The following is a 10,262-nucleotide window of genomic DNA, read 5'->3' as shown; positions in this document are numbered from 1 at the left end:
CACTGAAAAAAAAAGGAGTAGAAGGAGTAGAAGTATAAAGTTACATAAAACGTACATAAAAGTACCTCAAAATTTTACTTTAAGTCCAGTAATTGAGTAATTGTACATAGTTCCTTTCCACCATTGCTACCTGCCTCTTCTAACTTATACATATCAGTTAAGAGTCCTCCTTCAGACACTGTATAAGGATTAAAGGGATAGTTTGTGCATTATTATACAAAACTTGGTACAATTATTGTCAATGCCCTCCTGAGGATAACCCTTTAAGGTTTTATTGATCGGCCCCTAGGTGGCACTGTGGTGGCAGTCTAATTTCATATTTGGTACCGTGGCCACACTATAACACTGAAGGCAATCAAATTCATAGGGGTGGTATAGACTGGCCCCTGTAACGCACACGACCCGACGGCAGCATGCCCCGACACGCGTGTACTGCGAGGGCCCGTTCAGTACTGCTTGTTAGAATTATTACTATTATGAGAACAACATACAGAGCAGAGTTATATACAAAGTTAAATGTTCATAAATTGATATTTTGTTCTCAGCTTTTTTATAAAGTAAAAAATAAATTTATCACCCAATCTGTCGTTTTAATGATTAATAACTGATCTTAATGAATGAAAAATCAAAGTGTTATACGGTTTTATGTGAAATATTGACTAAATGTATGACCCCCCTTAGCTTTTTTAAATTATTTAAATAAAATAACAATTCAAATATCCAGTATACATGGGGTTGTATACAAATAGAGCCAGGGGGCTATCAGACTATACAAAAGCATTGAAATGAAAATGTACATGGAGCATCTTAATAACCTTCTTGTTAGTTGAATTTTAAATCAGAGACCTACTGTGTGACATCCTTCAGGTAAACAACGACAACAACAATTTTTATTGCTAAATTTACATTTGTTAATGAAAAACTTTTCCAAAATCATCATCAAGTTTATAATTTATTTATTTTTCTTGAGTTTTTAAAGAAACCCAACAGCACATATTTTAAGTCTTTAGAAATATGATCAATGACAAATCCGCAAAAGTCTTGCCAGAATTTTTTGGTCACCAAATTGTAAAGAACTCGTCCTTAACTCTATGGAGTATGGGGATATTTTGTCCATTTTTGAATCCTTTTCATCCTGCCTGTGTACACCACTTAAAAAATTGTTTAAATGCCATGATCTTGTGATTGTGTGTGATCCTGTCATCCAACTCTGTTTTTTCTTGTAGTTTGACTGTATTTTATTTGTGTCTTGTGTGTTTAGCGTAACAATTTTGTTCATTTTGTGTCCTTTTTTGAGTCATTTTGTGTCTTTATTAGTTATTTTGTTTTTTTTTGGTCATTTTGTGTCTTTTTTAAATCATTTTGTGTCTTCTGTGTTTTTTTTTGGTTATTTTGTCTTCTCATTTTGTGTCTGTGTCTGGTCATTTTGTGTCTTTTTTTAGTCATTTTGTGTCCTTTTTAGTCCTTTAGTCCGACATAAAATGTGATTTTGAATCTTTTTTTTAACTTTCAAAACACTGTCATGCTCAATAAAGAATTTTTAAATGTCTAACCCAGTGTCAGTTGGTGTAACCAGTATTTTTTCCCCCATAAAAATCTGATTATATTTCTGATTCTGACCCCCCTCCCTATCTGCTCCTGGTGACATCATTAAAACATGTTCCTTCCGTCCGACGCTGTGTGGAGCTGCTTCGGCCCAACGTGAACTGCTAGCAAACCAGGAGACAAAAGCAACAAAGTGAACCCCCCCTCCGGATCAATCAAATGTGTCATATTTAACTGTTTAGGAGCCGAAACCCAGTGATCACACCGTCATACTTCACAGTAAGTACACTGCTCACATGTAGAGGTCTGAGGAGGGTGTAATGAGGCCGGGACGTCGTGGTGAGAGCTGGTCTGATTCGGATCCCGTGTGGTTCGTGTGTTGCCACGGCTGGTTCTGCCTCGCCAGGTTAGCTAGTGTGTCCTGTGTGTGGCCTAGCTGGCAGCTAACCAGCTAGCAGTCGTGGTGTGGTCAGAAATTTACTAAACCGGTCAATACAAGGTTAATAGGATAGTTGTAGAAGTTGCATTGTCTCGAATATTTGTGCTACACATGCATGTGACAGAAGTGTTGAACTCTAGTGTTGTTTTTGTGTGTTTATTAGCTTTGCGGCTAACCCAGTTAGCACCAGGATAGCCACCGTGGTGTTTACTGATGATGTAGCGCTACTGCCAACAACATTTCATTATAAAGCTAAATATTTTTCGGTATGAGGGTCAAACATGTTTCAGGGATTTGTGTAGCTGATGTTCAATGAGCGTAAGCCGAAAGCCGGTATGTATAACAATTTACAAGTTGTTGTGTTGTGTGAAGATGTAAGCTAGTCAGCGTTGGCTATTTTCTACTGTCCTCTCGCATCTTCCTGACTAGCATTTAAGCCAAACCCGGAAAAACCGCCTGTCACTGCTCACTTGGGAAATGGCTTTACGCTTCTTGTTTTTTTTTTTTTTGAACGTCTGCTTAAATGTAATAACGTGTTACTAAAATGTACATTTTCTTATGTTGTCCACATTCGGGACGCTAGATTAATATGAATGAGCGATTCATTTTATGATCGTTTATTAGTAAAAGTTTAGATGGCATTTGGATGATACTTGTGTACTTATGCTCATGTGTCGTCCATGTATACATATTGGGCTTTGTTGACCCTCTTCTGTCCGGGTTGTATTGTTTGCTCATGTATTGTAAAAACCTAAACTAAGTTTTGTTGTTAGGTATTCCCTTATTCATTTTATGTTTTATCTGCCACATCCTCACACTGTTAAAATAATCGCCTAACTCATTTTTTTCAAGTTTTGCAGGAAACACAAAAAACTTCACTAAAAGTGTAACATATGACATTTATTGATCATTTCACTCAAAAATGATGTAACAAAGGATGGCTATTGGCATAGTAGGCTAGTAACACTGTGTGTAAATTATGTAACTTAAGAGAAATAAATGACTTAGGCAATTTTTTGAACATGCCTTTGTGACTTAAGCAAGATATGGTAACACTTTATTTTGAAGGTGTCTACATAAGAGTCACACAAGCCTGTCAGAAACATGACATCACAAGTATCATGAGCATTAATGTTACTTCAAAGTGTCATTAATGTGCATGACACATCCCATGTCATGTTTATGACACGCTCATGTCACTCTTATGTAGACACCTTAGAGTAAAGTGTTACCAATATTAGTGTCAACAATAAAACACTGATAAACTAAACTGATAGCTAAACAATCTCCCTCTAGCTCTTCTTTGCTGGGTTCTTATCTGATGCCTATGAATGTGGCAAATTGGCAAAGAAGTGATGATCTTAAAGGGGTAAAATCACATGATCTGATCAACTGAGGATGTAGGCAATTTTACCATAGGTGGCCGGCGTCATGAGGAGATGATTTAGGCAAAAAAAATGTTTACAAAAAATGACTTGGGCGATTATTTTAACAGTGTGACAATTTGGATGATACTTGTGTACTTATGGTCATGTGTCGTCCATGTATACATATTATGCTTTGTTGACCCTCTTCTGGCCGGTTTGTATTGTTTGCTCATGTATTGTAAAAAACTAAACTACGTTTTGTTGTTTGGTATTCCCTTATTCATTTTATGTTTTGTCTGCCACATACTTGATCTTGATGGCATTGGTCTGTAACACAATTCTTACTGTCCTAAGGAAAATCATTTCACGTAAACTTAACAAAGTGAGGCACCAGTCATTTCTAACAGACCACATTTAACCTGACCCCAAAGCCTGTGGTGTACCTGAGATCAAGGTACAAAGAGATTTGTTAACAAAATACACACTACATTCACCTAGGTACCACTTTATTATGTCCACCTGGCTAAAAGTAAAGACGTTTCATACAACAGCCCTGCAATAAAGAGCACTCTAATGTGGATTATAATGGTCAGCTTTTTGTTTTAGAGATATGTTGATAAAACTATTGCATTATATCACAAGGTGCCCTTTATGTCAATGTGTAGACAAAATATTAGAAACACCTTGCTAAAACAGTTAAATGAAACAATCACACAGGTAGCGTGTATCATAGGGCTGTTGTATTTGAGTGTCTATGTTGGAGCTAATATACCAGCAATTGGATATGCAATTTTGACACATTTTACTATGTGTTTTGATAAATATCTTACGCATTCATAGACACCTACCTGCATTATAACAGGATCATAATTTTGACAGTTTGGTGCTGATGCTGTTTTCTTAGTAAGACCCTAATGTGATAGCAAAAATGCTATCATTTTTAAGTTCGATCAGCTGTGATCTATCAATCTATATGAGATTATTCCAATACAGTGGAAATGATTTGCTTACAGTTTGAAGGGTTGGCATTACATTTGAGTATGAGTAATTACAGGCTGTTAACATTCAGAAAGAATTGAGCAACAGTTCTGTGGAAGAAGCTTAGAGAGGTGTTCCTGCGCTTGAGGGATTGTTCTCATTTGCATATGTAAGCTGTGAGCGGGATCCTGAAAAGGCCCATAAAGGTGAGGGACCTGAAGGCGAGGCTGAACCGGCACATGTAAATGAGACTTAAGTCACAGTACTGTGTTTCGGGCGGTGCTAGTGAATTTGCAAATTCAGTGCTTATAACCACAAAATTTGCTTTCAAAAGAAAATGGAATACCAGCGTTTGATGAAACTTGATTTTAGAGCTGTAGTTTTTAATCCTCATCTAAGAGCCTGTTCAATCCGTTTTCAATAAATAAGAATGAAAAGAAAATTGTCCTATAGAGGCCTTCTGTGTTATTGCACACAACCTGTATTACCTGTTTTGGAGTCTTATTTGTCAGGATATGCTTTGATACATTTTTTGCTCTATCTCCTCTCTAGGTTGTGTGCAGAGAGGCGGGACTACTTCGGTCATAAATGGAGAGGGACAAGCAGGCACCCTGTGTCCCAGACAGCCACACACTCATTACAACACCTGCTTGAGAGCTGCAGTGTCGATGACTACACCTAGAAAAATTGATACCATTTGAAAACGCAGACCTGACTATTCTACAGAGACCATTGGGCTGCTGCCATGGATGGAGAGGAAGAGGTGTCTCACATGAGCGAGGATTTGGTCAGTGAACCTAATGGCTCCATGGAAAGTAAAAAAAGAGAAGCCAAAGGGACCTGCCTGAAAATTGAGGGCCAGGATGGCTATGTGTTCAAATCCTACAGCATTAACCCTCATGACACTGTGGATGATAAGTCACCTGCTTGCTCCTCAATAACACTGGATAAAGACTCTCCCCCTTCTCCCCAATTATCTCCTCAGGACGACAAACAGTTGGAGTCAGACAAAGCAAGTGAGACTGATCCAGCTTCTCCCTCTCTTTCAAACCAATGCCTAAACACTGATATTGATGGAAATATGGAGGATGAAAATTATGAAAATGGGAATGAAGCAAGTCAACATATCAAAGAGGAGACTGGGGATGCAAATGGAATGGAGGACGATACCCATGATGATGATAGGCTAGGATTTGGTAGCTCTGTTGGCCCTTTTGTAACTAGAGACGGCGACGAGTACAGTAATTTACTGAGTGGATACACAAGCACCCTTTATGATGTTGCCATGGACGCTGTCACTCAGAGCCTTCTTTCATCTATGAGGAGTAATACCAACCCAAGGAAAAAATCTCCTGCATGGAATCATTTCTGCATATCACCACGAGACAGTACCAAAGCAATCTGTTTATACTGCATGAAAGAGTTCAGTCGGGGTAAGAATGAGAAAGACCTCAGTACAAGTTGTTTAATGAGGCACGTACGAAGGGCTCACCCCACTGTGCTTTTACAAGACGGAGCAGACGTATCCTCAAATAACCTGACGAGCTCCCTTGCCTCATCTTTGATACCTCCATCCCCAAACTCACCAAAAAACGGAGACTTGACAAATAGCGTTATTTCTTCTGCCTCAAAGAACACTTCACCGTCCACCTCCTCAGCTGAAAATTCAGATCCGTCATCCAAAGAAGTGTTACCCAAAGTCGAACCAAAGCTAGAACTGTTTGCCAACACTGACACTGTTTCTAGCACGCTCTCATCTTCACATTCCAATGACAACAACCTTGAAGACATGTCAGACAGTGGGCCCGAGCGCCTCCCTGGGACACCTAAAAGCTCAAGTTCCCGCCGGAGATCAGCTGTATGGAAACACTTCTACCTGTCACCTGCTGACAATTCCAAAGCAGTATGTATCCATTGCATGAATGAATTCAGTAGGGGTAAAAATGGGAAGGATCTAGGGACGAGCTGTCTTATTCGTCATATGTGGAGGGCCCACAAAGAGGTTGTCATTGAGGAAAATGGACAGGGCAATCACATTCCCCCACCCTATACAAACCCGCCCTCACTACTGTCCCGCTCACAACTACAGGATCCACTTGAAGTAAAAAAAGAATCACCCCTTCTTCCATCTTCACCAGAGACCATATCAGACGAATTGCCCCAAAGCATGGAGGAAAGTATGGATATAAAAGAGGAATCTGATGAGGTGATGCATCTCTCAGGGCAGGAATCCTCTCTCAACCTTTCTTTCAAAACCCAGGGGGAGGATACACCCCTAACTTCCTCACCATGTGACCTCTCAGAGGGGCCCAGCCTCAATCAGGATCATTCTGTTTTCCAGCAAAACAAGAAGATCATGAAACGAGTGAAATCCGAAGTGTGGCACCATTTCATAGTGTCGCCAGTTGACCAGTTAAAAGCACTGTGCCGTTACTGTCCATGCGTCATCAGTCGGGGGAAACGGGGCGACTTTGGTACAAGCTGTCTGATGAGGCATCTGATGAGACGCCACCCAGACGTCCTCAAAAACCAAAAAAGCACAGATGAGAAGGAATCCTCCCCTCATCCCTACATCAATCTCGCAGCAATGGACGCAGTTTCAACCAAAGAAACTGAGAGCCCCGCCAGTGAGAAAAAGCCACAAACACTGCCTGTTTTCAGTAAAAAGACATCAAAACTGTGGAACCATTTCTCCATTTCACCCACTGACCCCACAAAGGTGGTTTGTTTGCACTGTGGCCGCACAATTAGCAGAGGCAAAAAGACTACAAACCTCGGCACAAGCTGCCTCTTCAGGCACATGCAGAGGTTTCATGGACATGTTCTTGAAAGTAACAATACTATCTCAGGTGATGTGCCGTCTGCTGAAATTCAAGTTAAACAAGAGCTCATGGACAGTTCTGTTTATGAAACGGAACAGAACCGTGAGAGGTTTGATGAACACCACCCGGTTGCCAAAAAGATCACCAAACTTATCGCAGAAATGCTCGCACTGGATCTTCAGCCATCAGCTATGGTGGAGAATGCTGGACTGAACAGACTTCTAGAGTACCTCCAGCCTCAGTATTCTCTACCACCTTCTTCATACTTTACCAGCACTGCCATACCAGACATGTACGAAAAGGTGAAGGACGTTGTGCTGACCCATCTGAAAGAGGCTGAAGGTGGCGTTGTCCACTTCACAACTAGTATCTGGGTCAGTAGCCAGACAAGGGAATACCTGACCCTTACTGCCCACTGGGCGACGTACGAGTCAAGTGTCAGACCCCAGGGTCAGGACTTTCACTGCTCTGCTCTCCTAAGTGTCTCCCAAATAGACTGTGATCACGATATGCATGACATCCCAAAGCAGCTTGAGTATCTGTGGGATTCTTGGATCACCTCATCAGGGCTGAAAAAGGGGTTCGTTGTAACTGATAACACCACCATCGGAAACACCTTGGAGGACCATGGCCATGTCACCATGCAGTGTTTTGGACACACTATAGACCTCATTGTTAGCGAAGCCATAAAGAGCCAGAGAATGGTTCAGAACCTTCTGAGTATTGCACGAAAGATCTGTGAACGTGTGCACCGCTCAGCAAAGGCCAAGGAGAAGTTGGCTGAGCTCCAGAGGGTCCACGAGCTGCCAGAGAACCAACTGATTCAGGATGTTCCTTCCAAATGGAGGACCTCCTTTTTCATGCTGGAACGGCTGGTGGAACAGAAGAAAGCCATCGACGAGATGTCCATCGAGTGCAATTTCAGGGAAATGATCAGCTGCGATCAGTGGGAGGTGATGCTGTCGGTCTGCAATGCACTGAAACCTTTTGAAGTCGCCTGCATGGAAATGAGCAACCGCACTGCCACTCTGGGACAAGTGATACCACTCATTCACATCCTCAACAGAAAGATAGACCTGCTGTTTGACGAAACTGTGGGCATAGACAACATGCTCAAGTCTCTAAAGGAAGCCATGGTGAGCAAAATGTCCGCAACTCTGCACGACCCAAGGTACACTTGGGCGACCATGCTGGACCCCCGATACAAGACTTCGTTGTTCACAGAGGAAGAAGCTGAGCAATGCAAACAAGATCTGATCCGGGAGCTTGACCTGTCCTCTTCTACCTCAGTTGCAGTTAAGCCTCTGCTGCCCAATGGCTGCAACGAGGCCCCCATTTCATCCAACGCCTCCCAACCAAACAAGGACAACCTCTGGTCCCTCATGGCTGACATCCGACAAAAGATAAAACACGAGGAGAAGCCAAAGTCCTCAGAGCTGGCAGTGCTGGAGTACCTTGAGGAAGACATACTTGATCAAAGCTGTGACCCCCTGGACTATTGGAACTTGAAAAAGTTCCTGTGGCCTGATCTTGCCAAAGTAGCCGCCCGTTACGTGGGCTGCCCTCCCAGCATCGTCCCAGCGGAGACACTGTTCAGCACAGCTAGTGTCAACTGTGCCCTAAATCAGCCCAGGCCTTTACTGGAAAACATGGAGGGTCTGCTGTTCCTCAAGGTCAACCTCCCTTTGATTTATTTTCAGTACTGATTACTGTTGAGCATTAACTTGAAAACCCTTTATCAAGGACCAAGTTGCATAGCTGTGAAATGGGGTTTTTCTGTTAGGCAAAATGTAAAATATCGATTTATACACTGATTGATTCACTGCAAAGGCCAGATTTGGAGGTTTTTATTTTATTCTGTGTACTACTGTTAAACACTTGGGAGCTGTTGTGATGAAAAGTCTCAGTCAAAAGTGTATCAGGGAGGGAGGGTTTTTCTAGCTGTAGGGGTTGGTGATAATGTGTTTGCTTGTAAATCAATGTGTTTTTTTCCGTTTTCCGTGTCTACTCTCTCCTTGTGCCTTATCCAAAACTACTTCAGGTCAAAAATGCTGTAAATATTTTGTTAAATTGCTCAGATCACGTCAGGATGATTTTTGATTATTGTGTATTAAAGATAGATGCAGAGTTGTTTTCTGAATGGAAACATGGCCCAAAAATAAATGCTGTGACTGAAAGATGTTTTAAGTTAATGTTATTTAATTTTCATCGTGAATTTGTGGCTCATGGTACTGTCATTTAGAAATAGACTTTTTTTTACTTGCTGAAATGTTTTTAATAAGATCATGTATGATATTGCTGTATTTTCAGAATAAGCAGTTTGTTTGGAATATACAATTTGTCTCTTAAGCACAATTTAAGTTTATGTCCAGGGGATTAAATTATGGGTTTATTGAGTAAAACAATGTACTGTACATTTTTATATTAAATGACTTCTGAACCTAATTTGATAAATGTTTTAGCATTGAGACTGGAACCATGCAAATTTTGTGGTCATTTTTAAATAAAGGTTTTCCTTATGCAACATGGCTTTTTTTCTTGTTAGCAGGTAGAGATCAGACCATTGATCCGGTATGTGTAGGCTTGAAACAAAATCCAATTAAGGAACCTCGGTTTCTGCTTTATTCATCTGTTAAATCTATCTACAGTACAATATCGTCACCCTGTTAAAATAATCGCCTAACTCATTTTTTCAAGTTTTGCAGGAAACACAAAAAACTTCACCAAATGTGGAACATGACATTTATTAATCATTTCACACAAAAGGGATGTAACAAATGATGGCTATTGGCATAGTAATAACACTGTGTGTACATTATGTAATTTAAGAGAAATAAATTACTTTTGAACATGCCTTTGTGACTTAAGCAAGATATGGTAACACTTTATTTTGAAGGTGTCTACATAAGAGTCACACAAGCCTGTCAGAAACATGACATCACAAGTATCATGAGCATTAATGTTACTTCAAAGTGTCATTAATGTTCATGACACATCCCATGTCATGTTTATGACACGCTCATGTCACTCTTATGTAGACAACTTAGAGTAAAGTGTTACCAATATTAGTGTCAACAATAAAACACTGATAAACTAAACTGATAGCTAAAC

At 40.6% G+C, this 10,262-nt stretch overlaps 1 protein-coding gene across 1 annotated transcript; it reads left to right on the top strand.

Annotated features, from left to right (window-relative positions):
* Positions 1-1,689: 1,689 nt before the first annotated feature.
* Positions 1,690-9,675, top strand: zbed4 (zinc finger, BED-type containing 4). The gene is made up of 2 exons (XM_059326180.1): positions 1,690-1,824; positions 4,882-9,675. Exon 2 carries the CDS (start codon positions 5,075-5,077, stop codon positions 8,855-8,857), a length of 3,783 nt encoding a protein of 1,260 aa, XP_059182163.1. The 5' UTR covers positions 1,690-1,824; positions 4,882-5,074; the 3' UTR covers positions 8,858-9,675.
* The last annotated feature ends 587 nt before the right edge of the window (positions 9,676-10,262 follow it).

This window comes from Centropristis striata, chromosome 22 (assembly GCF_030273125.1).
Source record: "Centropristis striata isolate RG_2023a ecotype Rhode Island chromosome 22, C.striata_1.0, whole genome shotgun sequence".
NCBI classification, from domain to species: domain Eukaryota; kingdom Metazoa; phylum Chordata; class Actinopteri; order Perciformes; family Serranidae; genus Centropristis; species Centropristis striata.
Note: the sequence above shows the minus strand (reverse complement) of the source record. Positions and strands in the feature narration are given on the sequence as shown.